The sequence below is a fragment of the Pygocentrus nattereri genome, chromosome 25, assembly GCF_015220715.1.
Source record: "Pygocentrus nattereri isolate fPygNat1 chromosome 25, fPygNat1.pri, whole genome shotgun sequence".
Taxonomy (NCBI): domain Eukaryota; kingdom Metazoa; phylum Chordata; class Actinopteri; order Characiformes; family Serrasalmidae; genus Pygocentrus; species Pygocentrus nattereri.
In genome coordinates, this window is record NC_051235.1 from 18,172,049 (window position 1) to 18,195,673 (window position 23,625).

Here is a 23,625-nt window from a genome sequence, read left to right on the forward strand (position 1 = left end):
AGAACGGACAAAAGGATTAGTTAAAATAGCCAAGTAAATTAACTGACTCAATTAAGCCAAGACAGAATAAGCTGTTGTTTTTAATCTTATTTTAGTGTCATGACGGGCATTATAATACTATACATGGCTTAATTTAGGGTGAGCATTAGCTGCATGCCCGCTCTAGAGTGGGCACTGCGTAGACTCATTCAGAGCAGGCGTTGAATGAAAAACGTTCAATCCACACGAAATTTGTAAGTAGAAGAGGGGGTGATTTATGAATTGAATTTGGAGTTACTTTTGTATGTAGTTTTCTTTGCACACAGAATATTCTTCCTTTATATTTTTTCAGTAACTTGTACTGAAGGAGATGGACGGGAAGAGGGAGACAAATTAACGCTCGGCCTTGAAGCGGGCACAACTTTTTGGGTTTTGGTCTTGAACCATTTAGCCTTAGACTTGTGTATAGACTGAATTAAATACAGTCTTGGACTTGCCAAAGGTGGTATTAACTACATCCCTATTTTTCAGTCAGCCTCTACTGCACTACCTTTTCTAAATTAAACTGCCAAGATATTAACAAAACTATTTAGAGTGGTTTGATGTGCAATGCGCCATTCTTGAGAGAGTTACAGAATCAGAACCGATCATAGTTGGGGTGGAACCAGACATCTGAAAGATTTAATATCCTCTAAAAGCTACCTCAGAAAAAGATATTGTATAAAAGTAACTTGCCAGAAGCACTAGAGTCTAGAACATATTTTTAAAAGCTATTTGTGGTGGAGAGGTACAGTGCACGCAGGGCGCTGTATGGCAAAACAGTATGTAAAGAATTTGTTTTGTTTTTGTTTTTTTTTTTTAATCGCCATTTTACGATCATCAGTAATACATATAAGAACTCCGAAGAGGTCTAGGCTCACTGTTCGTTTGGATAGTAAATAAAATGACATTTGCATTGCACTGATTCTTGGTTTCTTACACTGTAAAGAAATTTGAATGTGTAAATTTCTCTACAATGCATTACTTCATGTCAAAACTCTGTCTTTACATCTTAAAAAACTGAATTATGCAAATATCTTGAAAACTCTGTGGAATTCCTGTTTAGCTATGTACCAAATAGTTGGTACACCCCTAATGTTTTTGTTATAACTGAATTATTTGTATTGATTTAGAATGGACAGATTCCAGATGCAAATGAAGCATGTAGGATCAACAGCAGACTTTTGTTAGCTCTCTTGTGCATTAACCAACAACACAAGACCACACTGATGGGCAAGAAAATACACAGCAACAATCTGTCCAATTCCTTGTGGTCCCCTGGCCTGGGGATTACGCATACAAAGAGCTGTATAGATTGAACATTTCATCCAGTCCAAATGTCAAAACTCATTTCACAGTCCTTGTTTGACAAAACAAATGGCGTCACTGTCCAATTACTTTTGCATTGAACCTAAATAAGTAGCATCTAGGTGCTGATCTCTGAATCTTTTGTTATTGTTGTTTGAATGGTAGAGATGAAACAAAGCTTCCATTGTGCTTCCAAAAGAAGAGTGCTTAAGATTGGCACCAGCTTTTCTATCTCAAAATTTCAAAAACATTACATGTAATTTCATGCTTTCAGCTCCTCTTTGTGCCACACTGATAAAATGATGGGGTTATTTAAGCAAGTCCTTTCATGTTCGCTTGCATAAATGCAGTGGATGGCACTGAGCAGGTAAGCTTTAAAGTTTCATAGTGCATGAACCTGTGGTGGTGGGCTAAAGGCTGATTTCCTCTTTAGTCTTACATCATTACCTCGTTATAGAGAGCGGAAGCCACAGAGCTCCTCAACGTTGAGCGCAGCATGAATGGACCAATCTCATCTGTCTCCCACTAAACTGCAGCCTCCACCTTTCTGGAGAGGCGTATTTTTGTTAGTGGCGTGTTATCATAGTAATGGGATAATGCTTGAGAAGTAACGAAAAAAATAAGAATAAAAAATAATTACCATCTCTTTCACCACAGCTTACTTTCCCTTTGCCATGAATTCACCTGTGTGACTTCAGAAATGATTGACCTTTGCTAGAAGCTTTTAAGCTGTTGTCATCCGATGCAGAAAACAGGCCGGGCGCTGAGTGTGCGAGGCTATGACAAGCTCCAGCTTTTATTGAAGGCGAGAGAAGTAGAAAAAACATTAAGTGGCTTAAAAGAGTCAACATATCACAGTGCTGTACAAGAGAGTGGATTCTGCAACAACAATCTTTTAGACAACACAAAACAAGCAGTCACCTGGACAACAAATTCATGTCTTCTGCTGAAATTATTAAAGCGGTTTTCTTGAAGATATTCTTCAAACGTCAACAAAACATCAGTAATAATCTGTAAACAAAATGTGGTGTTCTGGCAGTTAAAAAAAAAAAAAAAAAGCAAATACTGTGCACTCTGAGGCCTGAAATCTATTCAGATGCTTAGAGAGTGCAGGTGCAAAGAAATATTGAACGTGGTGCACTGCCAAATGAAAAAATGAAAATGTCTTTTTTTTATGTTATATATGGATAAAGCAAACTATTCATTTAAATAAACATAACATCTGGTAGTGATGAACAGATATGTAGGATAAAATAAACACGACTTACAAAGCAACAGTCAGTCTGGTAAAGACTGTACACAGTATATGACCATAGGCATTCAATATGAATAAATATTTGATTAAAAAAACAGCAGTGATAAATAAAATGATTAAAAATGCAATTGTGCAGTGCTACGGAGAAGTTATAGCAAAATGTATTGAAATAGATGAAATGCTCAATTTCTCGAAAGCAATCCAAGTCCGAATGCCTACATTCAGTGGTGTTTGCATAGGTTATGTGAGGCTTTCGGCGCTACATCCGAGACTGTAGTGGATTCTTTATTTCCAGAAGTAACTTGTCGGTCTTGCAAGTTTTTGAACGCATTCAGGGCTAAGCTTACTGATGTCCCCTACCCAGGAGAGGCATGATTTGAGGGTTAGTGTTCTCATGCCAGTGGGGTGCTAGCTCTGGAGCTGGGCCTCGGCTCCTCCATGCTTCTTTTCTTGCTTGTGTGCTTGCGTTTCCCTGCAGAATTCGCAACATCATCTGCTCTGGCGCCCGCTAGAGATATGGCTGCCTCTCCGCTTCCTTGACTGACGAACACCGCGGGGTTCTGGGATGCCATTTCGAACCGCTGCTCTGCAGCCTTCCGAGCTGCAGCCTTCCTCTTGGTCCTGGGCTGGGGGGAGGGCAGGGGCTGGGCAGCTGTGGGAGGAGGCAAAGCACGTTGGGTAGAGAAGGAATGGGCAGCAGTAGCAACGGAGATGGGTGTTGGTGCCCCCGCCACTGTGGCAGTGCCCAGTCGAGCCAGTGCTACAGGAATCTCCTCCAGAGACTCTGCGGAATCAGAATGGTATTCAGCTGGGGGGCCAGCAGCCTGTACAGGAGCCAGGGGGGGCAGGGTCACTCGCAGAGGAAACGCTGGAAAAGGGAGGCGTTGGCTTAGGGATGATGACAGGGTGGCAGCGGCTACAGAGGTGTCTAAGGCACAGGATACACAAGGGCACAAGGTACACAGGTCACCACACACAATAAAACACACACAAACTACTGTGCAGAAATATATAATACAAAATGTATTAAAGGAATAGTTTATGGAAAATGTATTTATTTCACAAAAGTAGTCAATCAGCCAAGACATGTTTGATGTCTAAAGTTTGCACTGGATCTAATGTAAGGCTAATGTAGCTAACTAACTAGAGATGCACAGATGTGACTTTTTAAATCTCTGTTTACATCCTATATCCATTTCAATATTTGAACTCAATACGGAGTACCGATCCAATAATTTTTAACTTTTAAAAATGTGTATACCTCAAATTATGTACTGTTAAAGATTTAATTCCAAAACATGATATTTATTTGAAGACATTTTGGCAATTAAGAATTTTTTTAAATGAAGCATATTAGACAAGCATTCCATATTCAACCATATTCTGATTTATTTTAGCGTTACAAAGTCAACCTGTTCACTGTAGACACTTCAACTACTCAATACGCTCTTCTTCTGAGATCTTGTATCATCTTTTGTGAAAATGTCAACGACACATGAGCTCTGTGAAAAGTGAAACAGGGCAGATGCTGACTGAGTTCTGAATGGATGTAAAATCAAACCAAACCAAAATTTGCTTTGCATTGTTTCACTGTATTTCAAATCACACCAGAGTTGAATAAAATCAGTTAAATTGCTTGTTACCACATGAAGTAATTAAAGTAATGAACTGAGAAACCTTTTTTTGTGAATACTTATTTACAGGGGCTTATCTAATGCATGCCTTCATATTGAAAAACTGGGCTGTTTTATAGCTCAGTTATAATTGTGCAGGGGTTGTGATTTTGAAGGGTTTGATTTTGTTAGAGGACAGCACAGCAGGCATTAAAATAAGTTCTATTGGACAACTTTACATACAGCCAAACTGTGTAGCACAGTGCAAATATTATCTTATTAACCTATTTATATAAGACACTTATTCAGGCACCATTTACTTCTGCCATACTGAAAAATGTACTGCTCTTGACCATCACAGTGTAGAACTAAATCTGATTTCCTGTATCATCACACCCCTACTGCGCATTGAAAGATGGGGTTAGATCCTAGCATTTGGGCAGGAATCAGAATCACCATTATAATAAGGCAAGGCCTCTAGTGTTACCATCACCTGCCACTGTAAAGCACTCTAGAAAGAAAAAAAAGCATTTAAAGCAGTTAAAGGCTTCACGAATTGGCTCAAGTCACCAGCAGAGGTGCCCTGAAAAATACTGGGGAGGATTTTTTACTTTCTAGACCTAAATTAACCACCTCTGTCTATTAGTTACATTAGACTTGTAGCTGCCTTGCAAAAGTAAGAAGCACAAGTCACACACCAAACATTTCTTAGCTGGCTGAATACATTTGGGGGAAAGGGAAAACTGGAAATTTCATTTCTTGCAAAATGATTTCTTTAAAGCTAAAACAAGACTACTATTATCAAAATGTGCTGAACATGACGTATAAAGATAATCAGAAATAGGTTACTGTCATTTGAATGGGTCTAAGGTGTGCAATACTGAGCACAGACACACCTATAAAACAATTATTTGACTAGGAGCAACAGTGTGGATGGCTCACATGAAAAACAATGTCAAGATCTCAGCCATGCAAACAGTATACCTTAGTGTTCAAACATCATGAATCAAGCAACATAAGAGAACTACTAACACAGTACAATGGCTTGCAGACTGGATATGCAGAAGGTGGAGATAGAACATTATCTGCCTACAATGCTATCGTTTTGCACTGGAACACACTAAAGCAAATGCAATATTAGAACGTTTCAACTGCTTTCTAATTACAAAATTAGGATCCCATAGCTACGTAGCTCTGACACAACAGGACAATTGTGAAAGAACTGACTCCAAGACTGAACTGGGAAATAAATGGTGGTACTCTAGTTTAGCTGGGATCTAGCTGGGAACACTACTAGAAGTCATTGTGTACAGAGTGGCCTACATTTCTCAAGTATGTCCATGAATGAAAAACGCAAGACCTGGCATCCCATCATCATTGCCAGGTGTGATAAATATGTGTCAGCATGTTTTTGAATGTCGGAATCTGACTGTTAACTTTTCTCCGTAGAATGTGGTGTGTGTTTGGACCTTATCTAACACAAGAAACAATGGAGTTACTGAGGAACCAAAGCTGCAGTGATGACTAAATTATGGGTAAACAAATCTAGTTCAAATAAAGCAAAGAGTCACTGTCACTATGGCAGCACTGCTTTGTGGGTTAGGCCACCGTTTAAGATTTATTTAAGAATAAACACGGTTCTCAAAACTTGATTCTCTGTGTTTTGTGTGTCTCACCCTGCTCAGCAGACTGGTGTGCAACGGCTCTGCTGGTGCCCATCTCAGTGGCTCTGTCATTTATCACTTCTGCTGGAATTTTACGGACTTTTTTCTTTTTCTTCTACATAAAAACGGGAAAAAAAAGAAAAAAAAAAGTTAGCATAATTTGGTGTGGCTTGCAAAAGCGTCACAGAGCAGGAGCAAGATCTGATTCTTGTTTTATTTACTATGATTTTATACTGATGGGAACAGATATTACATCAGCAATCCCACACTACAAAGCTTCATGAATATGGGCCCTTCCCTGCATCTGAGTAATCATAATAAGTACACTTATTTACAAATACACAGAAATGCAAAATACAAACACAAATTCCAAAAACAGTTTCCTGACTTGAACTGATTAGGGACACTATGTCTAACCTGTGTTTTGAGTGGACGAGGTGCTGGTTTCTGCTCTGTGGAGATGGAAGGGAGCAGTTCTTCCACCATTCTCTCTGGTGAGCTTCTGACCTTGCCATTAGCAAGCAACCTGCACAGACAAATCACACAAGTACAGCACATAAAAATATGCTAATTTGCTCAAAAAAGCATGTGGGGGTGATTTTTTTTTTTATTCCCTTTAAGTCATTTCTGACTCCAGGCCTCTTTCACCTTCGCACATTCTGAGGGAGCTGCAACTACACTCTCCAGAAAATCTAGTCAAAACATTTTACCCATCTGCAGGAAGGCACTGCTTGAAATAAGACTGAACAACTAACAGCTTTTGTTATGATATTTTAATCAAAAGAGCACAAACCTTTTTCACCCAAATAAAAGGCTTGAATAACACATATATAGTTGGTTGTGTACTTGTGAACTGAAAATGTTAAGTGACCAGGACACCCCAGGACATACTCGACAAAGAATCACTACAGTCACCTCCCAACAACAATCATAGGAAGTTAGTGAGCTATTGAGCAGCTAAACCCATTGCATACACTTGCATCGAAAGAAGAAACATGGCACCAACAGATCAAGTGGACTGCAAACACAGACACAAAGCTTTCTTTACAAGTCACACTACACTGTCCAGCACAGCTGCCAGGTGCCATTGTCTGATCAGTGATAGCCCTGATATGCCTCTTGAACTGACCTTACTTGCTGTAGAGTTTAAACAGGTTTCAGATTATTTCTAGTAAAGGGACATCACAAGTGTTATTTTTACATATGTTGATGTGCTTTTTTTACGGTTTCCAAACCTCTCACTGGAAGCAAAGTAAAGGCTTGGTTAAATCAATGATTATGGTAATCTCACAGCAGTGACAAACTGGGCTTTCATTGTGCTGTCATGGTGACTGTTTTCTTTACAAAAACAAATAATATTTTCCCATGACTTTCATGACATGCAGTGTATTAAAAGAAGAAGAAAAATGTGTTTAGAGCCACTGCCGGTGACCTCAACTGTAGCAGTCATTAAATGCAATAGGTCAAAACTATTAAAGAGTGACACGGAGTTCAGTTTTCTTTGTGTGTGATGTTTGGATTTAAGCAGTTTGTTTTAGTAGTTTAGCCTGTACACTTGTTTCTGGGCTGTAGTTTTATTTGTGTTGAGTTATTTATGTTTTAGAACTCTTGAGAGTTTTTTCCTTATGCATATTCATATATTCATGTGTGTCATCTGTGCATATAATATACAGTTCTGTGCAAAATTCTAGGCACCTAAGTGCCTATATAAAAAAAAAAAAAAATATATATATATATATATATATATATATATATATATATATATATATATATATATATACACACACACACATACACACACACACACACACACACACACACATATACACACACACACAATATATATATATATATATATATATATATATATATATATATACACACACACACACACACACACACACACACACACATATACACAAACTTTTGTTTTGACCTACTACATTTAATGACTGCTACAGTTGAGGTCACCGGCAGTGGCTCTAAACACTTTTCTTCTTCTTTTAATACACTGCATGTCATGAAAGTCATGGGAAAAGAATTTTTGTTTTTGTAAAGAAAACAGTCACCATGACAGCACAATGAAAGCCCAGTTTGTCACTGCTGTGAGATTACCATTTAGCGTTCATTTTTATGTCTAACTCCATATGAAATGTGTATTTACTGGCTTCCACAGACAACTATTTAGAAATGGATCAAGTCAAATTACGAGGCTAGGAGTCTTAAAATGTTTCTTGTTGCTATACAAGGCCAAACTACAATGTGTCTTTACAAAAAACCTTGCAACATTTGAATTAACAACAATGAGGCCACATCCGTGCCCGTGTTTTTCTTTCTACCTGGGCAAAAGAAGGACTAACAGATGCAAAAGTACACATGGAGCCCTAATATGCACATCACTGGCAATAACTTTATATATATATATATATATATATATATATATATATATATATATATATATATATATATATATATATATATATATATAAAATTTTTTAAAAATTATTTTCTGGGGAACCAAAATCAAGTCACCCTCCCCAGTCAACACCACCCTCCAAAGTCTGTGGATCATATCTTTGCACATTTTAACAGCCTAATAAAAGGTTTTATGTCTCTGCTCCTAGGTTCCACTGAAGAAACGCAGGACTTAACGGAGGGACTTAATAGCATAATAGCAGAATACAATAAAATGACATTACTTGTATTTTTATGAGTCATTGTAAAAAGAAATCAATAGGCCACTGAACCCTAGGGCTTCTAGCAGGGTTTTGGAAGGAAGTTAGTGTCACTCAATCTGCTGGGTTTGGGAGAGCTGAACTCATTCAGTGAGAATGATGGCAAAAGGCTTGTAAAATGCGATAAGCTGGGCAGTGGTGCCTTTTGAACGATATTTGTTACTGTACCCATTGTGTACTGCACTTCACTCTTTCATTTCCCACATTTTTGCTTTTCATTCACATACAAAGCATCGAAACAACAAAAAGAGTGCCCTGATATCAGCCACTATAATGCATATTGAACTCATAACCTGTACAACTTGTTTATGGCCCTTGTAGAAATAATACCAGAAACACATTAAAAGAGCACTGCTATTGTTAAGATTAGCCTGTTTAGAAACAAATTAAATCTGTCCGTTTTTGTGTTGCTGGATCAAGAATGTAGGGAACGTCCTGATCTGACTTACTCAAATCTGCCTCGTGAGCTCATGGTAGTAGGATCCTCCACCTCCATCTCTGGATTTGTGTAGCCTAGAGTACCTGAGTAGCTCACGTCCTGAGAAATTAAGGAAGAAAGGAACAAAGAAAGAAATTAAAAACAAAGAAAAAGAAAGACGCAAGCACACCAGACACACTCTACTGCGGTTCAAACTAGAGTTAGAATATGAAATTACTGAAAATGTACGTGAATAAGACAAATATACATGAAAAAGAAACAATTCTGTTCCAATATTTAGTGACGTAACAATGAGATGACAATTTGCATATTTGTTCATAACAAATACTAATGAGCTAAACAACTTAATCTGTGGAAATGGAAGTGTCATGTGTTTTTGCTGCTGATGCAACAGCAATAAATAAGTAATAATTAAAAAAATATATGGAAACACCACAAAATACTCGCATCCCATCCACCTTATTCCTGTGTCTCATGACGCTTTTGAGCGACTTGTGGGCAGAATGTCTACCGAAGCATTTAAAAAAATGTCTTTGTGCTAATATATCAAGAAACCTGTTCATAAATAAAAAAAAATAAAGTCTAAATCAAATAATATTTATTATTGGGGTGCTTGAATATTTTTGTGCTGATGTTTACAATGAACTTGCATGAAAGACACATATAAAACTATTTATAGGCAATATAAATTACTTACACTAGCAAAACCTTTTTTTTCTATTTTCTGTTTAATTTTGTTTCAGCCATATGCAAAAAAGTGCAGCAATGTTATAACATAAATGTTTAATGGGCACAGATTGTAACAAGAATAACTCTGCCTTTATAAGCAGGGATTATGAAGACTCACAGGTGTATCTTCTGAAGTACTGCACTTTCTTGAGAGGTTTATGCTCATAACATTCCTATAACATTTGAGACATTTAATGGGACATCAAAACAGAAAATTTACTCTGGATCAGCGCTTGCTAATTTACTACAGTAATACTCTGGAAAATCTCTACAGTATTACTGGAAATTGATACTTCTACTATTGTAGAAAAAAAATCCTTACATTTTCACTTTAAGGTACTCACTACAAATTGTAAAAGTCAGGAAAATGTTCCTATTGTCCATCAGTTCAGTTACAATGCATTTGAATTGACGATTTTTCTTAAAAAAAAAAATCCAACCAAATGTATATGACTGTAAAATATGCCCCGACTATGGTAGTTTATGTCCTTGACTAGCCAAAAAAAAAAAAACTCTGTAAAAACATTTACTTTTTAATTTAGACACTTGAGCATTTCTCTGTAGTCCACAAGTTTGAGTCATAGACTTACTCAAATGTTCACTCATTTTCAAATTTCTCTGTATTTCTGCCATCTATTGCTACTGAATACAAGCACCAGCACCGTTTTGTTGTCCCTGAAGCGTCTGGGTGTGTCATGTCCCATCAGTGACAAAAATCTGACCATAACAACACAACCCAGCAGCGCAAACTACCATGCTCCCTGGAGAAGGGACAGGGTCCAGAGCTCACCTACATGTCTACTAGTCAGCGAAGTTGTTTTAAAATCGGCAGTCTCAAAGCTCCAGTGTGCAGTATGCAGAGTTTAGATGCATCACCATGCTGACTTCACACGCTTGTGAATCTGAACGCTGTGTATTCACAATAATGTGTGTACTGAATGTGTTGTACATGTGTGTATATATATACACAGTGTCAGCATGGAAGGTGACTGTGAAGCCCAGCCCCACACAACAATCTGCTCAGCGCTCTTTAATAGTTCCAAAGAACGATGAAGTCACCGACACACCCACCCACACCACCCTTCTCTCACAGACATGTCAGATACTCTACCAATGTTTTTTTACGTAACAACTTTTGCCACATAGTTACTAAATGCACACGCTGCAGGAAAGCTTTACTTTCAAGAGACACAGATGTTTCTAAATAGCATTAATATCTGCAAATGCATATTTAATAACACATACTACCATTTAAAAGACTGTAGTCACTTTCCATGTTAATGTCTTTGTTGTTTTAGATTAAATAACTACAACAATAAATGATAAATAATACACTTACTATATTCACATTATTTTTATCATCTGCTTTGAGTTTTGATCTTAACTTTTGAAACATGATGAATTATGGATATTAATTTTTATTAAAGCTTTATTCTCAATGCTATTCAGCTTTCTCAGACGTTAAAAATATTTATAGCTCCATTCATCACCATGAAGTATAGGATCAAGTCATTCGAATCCAACTGTTTGCAACCAAAGTGGTTTTATATTTCTGGAATCAACAATTTTCAAAACAATGATACCAAATACTAAAAGTATATAATATTAAGTAGTTAGGGTTGAACAATTTTTGAAAAACACTGACACTGCAATTTTGTTTTTGCATCAATATTACGTGACTGAAATTATGATAATCACTATCAAAACATCTCCAAAACGGACTAACTTTACAGAAGAAGGAAAATGCATACTTTACTTTTAATGTAAAGTCAATGGAACGAGACTTTCATCATGGAAGGAAAACAGCCACATTCAAATTATGAACAAAAACTGAAAAACCACAATGCAGATACAAGGTTTTGTTCAGACAGCAGTGATGTATTACGTGCATACATTGTGTAATTAATTGTCTAGGTTTGTTTTTTGGCCAAGAAGTAAGGCACATCCACTTTTTAAGGCTTCAGGCTCCTAGCTCAGACACTGTATTTAGTGGGCCAGACAGCCAGTTAATTGTGGTTGTCACATCCATCACACAAGTGTCTGGAACCTTTTGACTAACTCATCTACAGGTAGCTCAAAAGCTCCATGTTATTAGGTTCAAGTCCCCCACTTTAAATTTGAAGGCTCTACTTAAAACCCCTGTTCTTTCTATTTAAAAAAACACCCACACCCTATAAACTGCAATGTCGACACAAACAATTAGTCTTTCAACTGGTAACTGATGTACATCATTTGTACGCAAATGTCTCTCCGTCACAACTCTCTTGTTGCTCTAAAGGTAACTTTCCAAGAGTCACACTGTCCTTCAAACACACCACTGCCCTCTAAAACAGGAAGTGACCTAATGGCGTGCGTGTTCATTTCCCATGGTCTGGCGAGACCTCAATGTGCTGCCCATGTGAGATTTTCACAGCCACTTGGCAAAGATATTTTTCGGAGAAAGTGCTAATTGCTCGCCAGCAGCGCCGTCTCCCAGGCATGACAAATCAAAACAATCAGGTTGCCATAGGCAACACACCCCAGCCCCAGGCAATAGAGCCCATGGGCAGCACATGATTCTGTATTTCAATTTGGCATTCAACTTCACAGAGCAATAATCCGCACTACAAAGACTGGTTTCACCTTAGTTTCGTCATTCCATTTTGCCCTTCGTAAGTGCAAAAGCTTCAGTTGCAGCCCTGAACAACAGCATAATCAGCACTATGCATCACTTGCAGCAGGTCTGGTTAGGGGTTTGGTGTAACAGGTTCTGATTAATAATTTAAATGGCTAAACACAGTCAAGCCAGTCTGTAAGGAAGACAGGCTCCAAACGTCTCACTTCCCTCCTGCAACATACTAACAGGTGAGAGCGAGAATGAAAATACAGCAGTAGGTGTTCAAGCTTGCCAATCAAGAAATAAATAAATAGGTTTAATATAACTGGACCTGTGCATATGAACAGGCCTTGAACACTCATTAGAAACAAAAAAAAAAACCATACTAGCGTATTCACACTCGCCTCTATATAATTACACAAACAGGTCGGACTAAATCTGACAACCTGTGCATGTAAACAGCCCTCAGCATTGTCCCTACAAATGAACATAAGCTAAATAAACAACCAAATAAATAAATAAATAAATAAGCAAGGAAGGAAGCAGGCAGGCCATGTTTAATCTGACTAGAACGCAAAGGTAACCGCAAAATGTAAACAGACTGAGCACTCACTACAAATTATAATATACCAGTACACGTTCAAATTAGGTTTTAAGCAAACGAATGAATTAATGAATGAATTAATAGGCTAGGTTAAATATGACTGGATCTGTGCATGGAAACAGGCCCTGATCATCCTCACTACAAATAAGAATATATTAGAATATTTCCAAACTAGACTCTATATAACTAAAAAGTCTACTTTAATCTGAACGGACCTGTGCGTGTAAACAGGCCCTCAGCATTTAAACATCAGCATCATTATACTGTGTGTGTGCATGTTTACCTTGATGAGATTCATCTTGGGAACTCCAGGCTCATTCCCAGAGGGGCCTTTATTGGTGTCCCTCGTCTCCTGTCGATGCCTCTGTCGAACGATATACTCATATGTGCTCAGCCTGTTCCACACTGAAAGAGAGAAGAGAAAGAGATAAGGTCAATATCCTATACACTGCCTTTAATCCTAAACTTTAACAGATTGAGATGGCGTAACCTGAAGAATTAACTGGCTGTGTATGTGATTAATTCTGCACTGAGTATATGTAAAAGAACCTCTTGGGCAACTTTTCCACCAATTATTCTACATTCTCAAACACCACAATTAAAGTTTTGAACTGCTCCTTCGCCCTCTAGTGGCACATATGGTCACTCACAGCACATTACTCCAACAGCTTTATAGCAATAAATTAACAGGACCTAATACTTCTGTCTCCTACCACTAACACTTCCAATTATAAGATCCTGAATTTCTGCCCTGAGGATATAAAGTAATACATTTCAATTTGTACTGAAAGCTAAAACCTGAAGCCCATCTATTTTGCACTCTATATAAGAGTCAGCACTCAAATATCACTCAGCTTAATACTGATTCTCTCTCTATCTCTAAACACAATACAGTCCTGCTAAGTTTGACCACCACATAAATCACACACAAATCCTTGCTTTTACAAATCTTGTTTTTGGTTTGATTTGGGTTAAATGTGGTTTAACTATGGTTGTATTAACCGGTCTCATATGCATGGTGAGTAGTTTACTGAAATCATGATATAAATAAGGTGAGTCATTATGATGATCACTGTTATTGTGCCAAGCATTTATAAAGCCTTCAAGCTCATGAGAATGGTCTCCAGTTTACCCTAGAGTACATCGCAACGAGCCAATTAGCAAACGATCAGCCCTAGAAACGCTGTCTAAACACGGTACAGGTGAATCTTCATGCTTAGGTAGCATTACAAACTAAGCAGCACTCATCTAATGAGAGCGAACATTGCTGAGCAAATGCCTGTTTCACTGTGTCAGCTAAACCAGTCTCTAAACATTAGACCAGGATTTGTTTTTCTTAGCTTTCACGTATCAGAGCAGAGAAGACCAAACATTTTCAAAAGGGCATTTTTCTTACAAAAACAAAAGGATTGAAACGGTGGTAATGGAGAGCCACCCTGTCCATGCAATTCAGTTGAACAGGGTCTGACTGCATCTTTGCCCAGTGTGGCTTTAGATGAACCTATTCTTGCTTGTGCCACTGCGTAGCCATAGCAACTGGTGCTGGCACTAAGGTAGCTGATTCAGCCTCAGTTGAACAAGATTCAATAGCATAAGGCAGAAAAAACGATCAAGCTGGTTTCCAATCACTGGAACTCGCCAAGCCCCTCTCATTTAAGATATGCGTGTGGCACTAAGGCTAAAATTCAACTGCTGGTTTGTAATGCCACAGCTATTTGTTGCGCTGACTCAAGGTTGCGGGGAATAAATTGCCTCCCATGAGGATAGATGTGCCACATCAAACTAGCCTGATCTCACTTTGCTACAGTTTTTTATTTAGTACATTACACATGTAATTTTACTGTCACACAGATAAAAAAAAAAATAAAAAAAAAAGACATCTATCCCATTTACCATCCCATTCCATTCCAGTTTGCACATTATCTGTATTTATGCACCTGTTTTATTCATTTTGCATCTTAAAGGCCATTTATTTACATACTTAAATTAGGAAAATAAATCTCATGCATGTCTGTGCATGTTAAAAGGACATTCCAGCTAACATGAAACAATTTTAACCATTGCTACATCTATTGTAAACATGCTTACTTGCATCCTGCAGCGGTGCTGCAGAATGAGATTTTCAAGTATAAAAACTACTAAACTCCTGACATCTTGAAGATGAGAGAAACGTTTTAAGGAAAACAACAGCTTTAGGGTGGATTTTCTTTGTGTGTGTGTGTGTGTGTGTGTGTGTGTGTGTGTGTGTGTGTGTGTGTTTGTGTGTGGTAGGGGAGCATTTTATTTTATTTCTTACTCTGACAGGCGAATGCAGCACAAAGCCAGACAGCTAATGTTACTGCTAGGAAGCAGAACATCTTACAGCACACATATTGTAGTAACGGTCGGCAAATCTGTACAATGGAGATTACATATGACTCTAGAACTGACCTGTCAAATAAGGAGGACAACAAGCTAAAAGCCAAAGTTAGCACATACCTGTCTAACTCAGTTTGGTTTTATTGGCTAAAAAAGGTAAAAACTTGCCATGTCAATTTTGGTTCAAATAAAGATGTCTACAGGGATTTCCAATGGCTGCATGATGCATTTGTGCAATGCATGCCAAGAACTGTAATGAGAAAACATCGATGACTGAAGGCACGAAGAACAGATTTAGCTACAGACAACGCCGTGCTAGAGGTGTGATACCCTGTCCGAGAGACAAAACAGAATGATTTTTTTCATGTGCACCACAGGGCATAAGTTTGTATTCTAATGATTGATTTTTGTATGCAACAGATTTTACACCTCTCCTCTCTTGTGCTTTCTCTCTGCATCTATCTCCTTTAATGCATGTGAGCAGTTTTGGGTGGGGTTCTTCAAAAATCTAATTTAGCAGTTCCAGTCGGGCTTAGTGAGATCTGGTGTCAAACCTACAGGTTAGGGCAGAGTTTATGGTTCAATTTATTACCCTGTGCTCAAGAATACTGCATAACACGACAAACAGCACACAAAACTCGACCAGAATTGAGGTCTCAACACATTTCAGGGGGACAGAAAAGCACACACCCTACATGTGTCATCACTGTATGCTGTAAACACATTCTATGTAAAGATATATAATGCAGAAGAGTGCACTCACTGAGGTAGATGTGGAAGCAAAGCAAATGGCCAAGCAGTAGACAGGAGAGTAGCCCCAAAGCTATGGTTACTCCTGCCAGGGCAGGGATGGCTGGACCTGCAGTAGACACTGGAGCCACGGGCAGGAATACAAACCACACCACAGATTCATTCTTCACTATAGACAGGAAACAAAAGGAAGGGAAAGAGATGCAATATAACCTGTACTGATAAAAGCTTTGAATGTACCTCCTCTGTTCTCATTAATGAGCAAGTACCTTCCTACATGTCTTGCACTGCAATGCTAAAAATAGTCTCTTACCTTGCTGAAAATGTTTGTCGGATCGAAGTTTTGACGGATCCAAAAAGAACTCAATAAAAACGTAACTTGCAATGATCACAACTAAAAATATACCCAGCAGAGCGGATATGACACTGTTCAGGAAAAGCCTGCAATGGAAAACAGCTGTAAGGACTTCTACACTGATTCATTAAAGAAGAAGGCATCTCAGTTTAAGTAAAGGCAATAATGAAACTACTGCCTAAAACAGCTGCATCGCTACACAGAAACGGCACGTACAAACCATGTGTTACCAGCAGCAGTAAACTGTCTACTGACATGAATTTGACAAAAATGATTACTCTGATCAGTACAGTGACCATTTTCTGTGATTAAAAGCAATGTAGAAACACCCATGATTCACAACACATTCAACAAGCATATCTGGGGTTCATTAGGGGCAATTCCTGTTACTAAAGGGAATGCATTCTCTGGCAAATAACTCCTTGTGGACATCAAAATTAAGATTTCAATTGTTTCAATTCTGATTTTGGCTGTGCATAAGAGAAACACGTTTCCCAGTGCTTTATTATGTTGTGCTGAACTGTAGAAAACATGCCAAGCCAACAAGGCGTGATGGAAAACCATCTGTTCTGACCTAGATTAAGGTTTAGAACATATTGCACATTCGTTATTCACATCATTTATTCAAAATAAGAGTCCTCTTAGGAGTGAAGAAGTCTCACCAGTAGTTTCTGCTGCCCACACAGTTGTTCAGCCATCTACAGTGATGATCAAAACTGGCCACGCACTTATTACATGCACTGCAGTGTTTGGACTTCGGCCCACTGAAAAGAACAGAGAACCCACCATTAACACCACTGCTAATGATAAAGTGTAGCTGTGAGGAGCTCTGAGCAGGGATGATTAGGGAAGTGGAGCATGCTGGCTGCCCTCTGCCATCACCATATGCTGCAGAGAGAACCATGTCTCACTAGTCTTTCCTTTCAGCCTGTAATTATGGCTCAGTGAACATTAATTTGCATGTGCAGGAACCACAGCTAACCCTGCTGGTACACCAGATTTATCTTCTGAAAAGGTTTACTTTCACTTCCTATCCTTTACGGGAGCATGAGAGAACATGAAATAGTCTGCAATACAAGAACTGACATTATTAGAAACCAGAAATGATTGATGATTATGATTCTTTCAAGTTCAAGATCAGATATTTTTCCATAATTATATTGAAGGCAAATTACCTGATTACCCTAAAGACAACTAAACATTGCATCAAATAGGAAGTACAGCTATAATGATTAGCCTTTGTCCATCTATCTTGAAGGGGAACGCCACTGATTTCTGCATCATTAAGTCATTAAGATGTGATAAAAGTCATTCAGAGGTGTTTGATGTGAAATGCTCCATTCAAGAGAAACATACAGAGTCAGAATTATTTACAGCAGTGCTGACAGGAACCAGACATCTGAAGATTTTAATATTTCTAAAGGCTACAAAAACCTTTTACAAGAAACGGGTGTTAATACATTACCTGGTGCCTGAGACATTGTTTTACAATAGTTCTGAGCTGTGTTTAGCCTAGAACATACTTTTAAAACACATACAGCGTGGAGTTATACAAGCAGGGGGTTGCAAGTTATATGGTCCCCAAAAGTTAAAATTGTTCCCCTCCTACTTGTTTGTTACAACTCAAATTTTAGTATAAATGATTCACAGTTGTCCTCACAGGCTCTTATTACAAAATCACATCTGGACCTCTGTGACTAGGCAAAATTGATTTTTTTATTATTTACTACTGTTTTATCATTATCAACAATTCATATAGAACTCATGGTTTCACTGGCTATTTTGGACAGTAAATAAAATGACTGTAGACACCATAATCCCCGTTTCCCCATCACTGTAAAGAAATCCGTAAACAGTTGGTACGTTTCTATACACTGCACCACTTCATATCAATCCACTGTGAAGGAAACTTTACATCTTAAAGACTTTAGACTGGCTGCTGTCTCAGTGTAAATTTCAAGCCACATCACATCTCTGGCTGTGTGTAGTATCATTCTAGGTTTCATTCAGTGCAGCGATAGGGGAAAAAATTGTGGTACTCTTAACAGTCAGAGAAAACGAGGAGTGCTGGAATTCACAGAGCAGTGAATATCAGCAGCAGTGTGTGCACCTTCATTAAAAACAATGGTTTGAATTTTTGAATGCTGTGTAATCTTTGTTTCTTAGCATCAGTGGGTTACAGTAACATCAGTCACACAATCTTTATCAAAAAAATGAACTCTTCATTATTGCTGTGAATCTGCATTGTAATCTCAAGCATTCACATACGTTTATACAACCCCAATTCCAATAAAGTTCCCATTCTTGCTTGATGTACAACTTCAGTTGTTCAACAGTCCGGGGTCTCCGTTGTCGTATACTGTGCTTCATAATGCGCCACACATTTTCAATGGGAGACAGGTCTGGACTGCAGGCAGGCCAGTCTAGTACCTGCACTCTTTTACTGTGAAGCCACGCTGTTGTAACACGTGCAGAATGTGGCTTGGCATTGTCTTGCTGAAATAAGCAGGACGTCCCTGAAAAAGACGTTGCTTGGATGGCAGCATATGTTGCTGCAAAACATGTATGTACCTTTCAGTATTAATGGTGCCTTCACAGATGTGCAAGTTACCCATGCCATGGGCACTAACACACCCCCACACCATCAGAGATGCTGGCTTTTGAACTCTGCGCTGATAACAATCTGGACGGTCCTTTTCCTCTTTGGCCCAGAGGACACGATGTCCATGATTTCTAAAAACAGGTTGAAATGTGGACTCGTCAGACCACAGGACACTTTTCCACTTTGCGTCAGTCCATCTCAGATGAACTTGGGCCCAGAGAAGCCGGCAGCGTTTCTGGGTGTTGTTGATATATGGCTTTCGCTTTGCATGGCAGAGATTTAACTTGCACTTGTAGATGGAGCGACGAACTGTGTTCACTGACAGTGGTTTTCTGAAGTGTTCCTGCGCCCATGTGGTAATATCTGTTACAGAATGATGTCAGTTTTTAATGCAGTGCCGCCTGAGGGATCAAAGGTCACAGGCATTCAATTTTGGTTTTCTGCCTTGCCGCTTACTTGCAGAGATTTCTCCAGATTCTCTGAATCTTTTGATGATATTATGGACCGTAGATGATGATAATCCCTAAATTCCTTGCAATTTACATTTAGATTTACAGCATTTTGATGACGCTCTTATCCAGAGCGACTTCCAATTTCATCATTTTACACAGGTAGGCCAAGGCGGTGTTAGGAGTCTTGCCCAAGGACTCTTATTGGTATAGTGTAGGCTGCTTACCCAGGTGGGGGATTGAACCCCAGTCTATAGCATAGAAGGCAGAGGTGTTACCCACTACGCTATACCAACCACGTTGAGAAACGTAATTCTTAAACTGTTGGACTATTTGCTCACGCACTTGTTCACAAAGTGGTGAACCTCACCCCATCCTTGCTTGTCTTTCAGGGATGCTGCCTTTATACCCAATCATGACACTCACTCGCTTCCAATTAACTGTTCACCTGTGGAATGCTCCAAACAGGTGTTTTTTGAGCATTGAGCAACTTTCCCAGTCTTTTGTTGCCCCTGTTCCAACTTCTTTGGAACGTGTAGCAGTCATCAAATTCAAAATGAGTGAATATTTGCAAAAAACAATAAAGTTTATCTGTTTGAACATGAAATATCTTGTCTTCGTAGTGTATTCAATTGAATATAGGTTGAAAAGGATTTGCAAGTCATCGTATTCTGTTTTTATTTATGTTTTACACAGCATCCCAACTTCATTGGAATTGGGGTTGTAGTATGTAACTCACTCTCGGTGCATCGGTTCTTAGTTCTTGAAGAAAATGTACGAGAAGATGCTCACCACCATCCATACTTACACATCCACCTCACAGAGGTAGCAGTGGCAGTTCTCAATCACATGTGCATGCTTAGTGCGGTCAAACACAGGAAGTGGTCCTTTGTAGCTCTTCGCTCTGACATTATAGTCAGCAGGGTCGATGGAGACAGCTGTCAGGTGCACAAATAGGTGGCACACAAATGTAATGCCCGTACACTGAATAATGAGTTAAGCATAGTAACTGCATCGGGTTACTTGGGGCACAGTGAGTAAATGTGTGTCTGTAGTTTGCACAGGGCCACTCAATCAGGTTGAACTTACACTCCTTCGTATACCTTAGCCAGTGAGTAAATTTACTTCCAAACTGACTACCACACAATTTTTGCTCCACATTTAGAAAATAACTACACAAAAGTCAAAATGAAATTTAACAGACACTCGTCTACAGAAATAGACTGAGCTGGCAAATATTTTGTAGCTACAAACTCAAACAACTAATATACTTCAACCAAAAACATAAAACTTCAATCCAAGTTCAACACAAAGGATACGATATACCCTGCTGGGATCCAATGGGATGGCAGCAGGGGGACAAACACTCCAAAGCCTGTGACTGCAAAGTAAAGGTAAAGGAGCCAAGCCAGCAGCTGGAAGGGGTGCGGAGGCCAACTCCAGCCATTTGTCCGAGAGCACAGTGGTAAGTCGCCTCGTCTGGGCTGCCCATCGCTGACCGGGGCAGTGCGGTTTGGGTTCCTACCGCAGATGTCCATGGGAGACCAGAGCAGACCTTCCCCCACCACTGAGACAGTGCTGCAACACAACAGATCATTTATCACTTTAAATGAAGGAGAAATGCATTCATTTGAACTTTTTAAAATATATATTTTTAGTGTTTAGTGTTCTCTTGTAATCTGTATGAAGCAAGGTAACACAGAATCGATCAGCCACAGCAGTGCTGCTGTAGTGACACCTCAGTGTCACTGCTGGTCTGTTAATAGTCCACCAACCAAAAATATTCAGCCAACAGCGCCCTGTGGGCAGTGTCCTGTGACCACTGATGGACTAGAGGATAACCAACACAAACTGTGTAGCAGCAGATGAGCTGGCGTCTCTGACTTTACATCTACAAAGTGGACTGACGAGGTAGGAGAGTTTAATAGAGTGGATAGTGAGTGGACACTTATCTAATCACTAACACTGTCTATTAAAGATCTTCACCTCTTCTATTGTTCACTGTATTTTATTACAAACTTTTTTTTCAGCAGGTTTAGTGTTGTGTAGACTCTGTGTTGAGTTGTAGGTATTTTTTCTACTTGTTGTATTTGTTTTAGGTCTCAATGCATAGAATACTTCAGGTAGCAATTTAGAGCAAAGCTCTTTAAAATTATGTCGACCTTTATTAACATGAGATATTCTGAAGTAATGACAAGCACTTTTGTAAGTCGCTCTGGATAAGAGCGTCTGCTAAATGCCATAAATGTAAATGTAAATGGACACAGTGTTCGAAAACTCCTCACTGCTGTGTCTAATCCACTCCTACCAGCACAACACACACTAACACACCACCACCACCACCACCACCACCACCACATCAGGGTTACTGCAGTGCTGAGAATGATCCACCACCCAAATAGTACCTGCTCTGTGGTGGTCCATGGCGGTACTGACTACTGAAGAACAGGGTAAAAGGGGGCTAAGACAGTATGCAGAGAAACAGATGGACCACAGTCTGTAATTGTAGATCTACAAAGTGCACCTGTACAGTAAGTGGAGCTGATAAAACGGACAACAAGCTCAAAACAAGGAGGTGGTCAAGAGGATATGCCTGATTGGTGCATGTCCTGTCTCTCTGACACAGACATCTGATTTATGTATCATACATATATGTCGGAAAAATCGAAATCTATAATCCATGGATCATTATATATCGAATATTGTTAATATATTTTACACATATTTATTCATGTTAATGTGACTAAAATATATGTCCTATATTTGAAAGTGGCCAACTTCAAATAAATTGGTATATATGACACATAAATGTCCACGTGTGACTTATATAAGTTGAATATAAAGGGAAACCATACACGAGAACACAACTCGCATATCTGAAATCCAATTTTTGCCGTATATCATTTCTCTATGGGCATCGCAGTATTTAAGGAAAAACAGCCGTTGGTCCGTTAAAAAAAGAAAAAAAGAAATCCAATCATAAAGAACTCTATAGGTAACAATAAAATATAAAACCATAAAACTCACCTATTAAGTTACTGAATGATATCTGTCCATTCGGCTGCCCTTAAGCCAGTCCACCACGTCTCGGTCCATCGCATCTTTCACCGCTCCGTTAACCGACTCCTCTCCCTCACAGCACCGCCAGCTACGCAGCAGCTACAGGGACACACTCCGCATAGCTCGCTCGTTTCTTCCTCGCTTTCTGAAGCAGTTAACAATAGCGGCTAGACACCTTGTCCATGGTCAGGCGTTAGTCCTTCGTGGCATTAACACCTGACACACTTAACGGTGACCACTCTGTACGAACAAAGACGCTAAATCTGGCATGGCAGCAGCAGTTTGATGGTAGTTGCTAGCCAGCTAGCTAGACAGTCCACAAAACTCAAGCGGGAGCAGCAGCTAATCTCGGCAGATACCCAGCGGCGTGATTCAAGACAAAGCAACAAACTCCGAACAAAGATGTACTAATGATAAGTAGTTAGCGCCCTCTTTAACAGCATTACACTGCTTTAATTCGCATTAGTCTAGACTGCTAACGCTAGCAAACAAACGCTCGCTCTAACGGACCGAGAGCCGAACTGACACTAATGATACCCTGCAATCTGCTCAGAATACCAGAAAAAAATCACTTCTACTGCTCATGGGCATAAATATCTGCATGTTTCGACCACGAAAGCCCCGCCGCGCCACGTCCACATATAAACTGAGGTGAAGATCCCGCTCGAGCACGGCTTTTTGACATAACTGGCTACTATATCAGCCTCAAATCAGCCGGACTGGGATAATTGGCATGAATGGGATCTGAGCAGTTTACACACATCCGGGGAATCCATGACGACATTACCACTTCAGAATAAAAGCATGTGTTGTTGACGCCTGAGTCCGTCACGCGCTAGCAAACATTCGCTTTTGCCTAAATCAGAACATGTTGGGGTTTTTTTTTAACCCAGGAGGCTGCGACCCAACAGTGTTGAGCTTATTTATCAGTCCAAAGTCGATGTCTATATACCTTCACGTATAGGGTAGATTAATCCTGAGTTTAGGAGTTTCCTTCATCAAGAATATTTTTTTCTCAATATTCAGAAAATTCCTAGTGCAGTTTGGCGTGCAAATGAATATCTAATATGATCTCCCCGATCAGTTACAT

At 39.2% G+C, this 23,625-nt stretch overlaps 1 protein-coding gene across 2 annotated transcripts; it reads right to left on the minus strand.

Moving 5' to 3' along the window:
• Positions 1-2,089: 2,089 nt before the first annotated feature.
• Positions 2,090-23,415, minus strand: zdhhc1 (zinc finger DHHC-type containing 1). 2 transcript variants are annotated; one of them, XM_017706182.2, is made up of 11 exons: positions 22,503-23,415; positions 20,795-21,053; positions 20,284-20,459; positions 17,087-17,188; positions 16,383-16,510; positions 16,083-16,190; positions 13,245-13,366; positions 9,043-9,131; positions 6,276-6,384; positions 5,871-5,973; positions 2,090-3,509 (listed from the first exon to the last, which is right to left on the minus strand). In XM_017706182.2, exons 2-11 carry the CDS (start codon positions 21,011-21,013, stop codon positions 2,974-2,976), a joined length of 1,692 nt encoding a protein of 563 aa, XP_017561671.1. In that variant the 5' UTR covers positions 21,014-21,053; positions 22,503-23,415; the 3' UTR covers positions 2,090-2,973. The 2 variants fall into 2 exon arrangements, with proteins under 2 accessions (XP_017561671.1, XP_017561670.1); XM_017706181.2 differs by having other exon boundaries at positions 16,083-16,238; positions 22,503-23,410.
• Between the last annotated feature and the right edge of the window lie 210 nt (positions 23,416-23,625).

What these genes read in the sequence shown, in the direction of transcription:
- zdhhc1 (XM_017706181.2), bottom strand. Translation starts at nt 21,013, where the DNA reads ATGGACATCTGCGGTAGGAACCCAAACCGCACTGCCCCGGTCAGCGAT. An exon ending in GTGGGCAGCAGAAACTACTG is followed by an intron (nt 16,511 to 17,086) that starts GTGAGACTTCTT and finishes TTTCCATTGCAG; the next exon opens with GCTTTTCCTGAACAGTGTCA. An exon ending in CGACAAACATTTTCAGCAAG is followed by an intron (nt 16,239 to 16,382) that starts GTAAGAGACTAT and finishes TCCTGTCTATAG; the next exon opens with TGAAGAATGAATCTGTGGTG.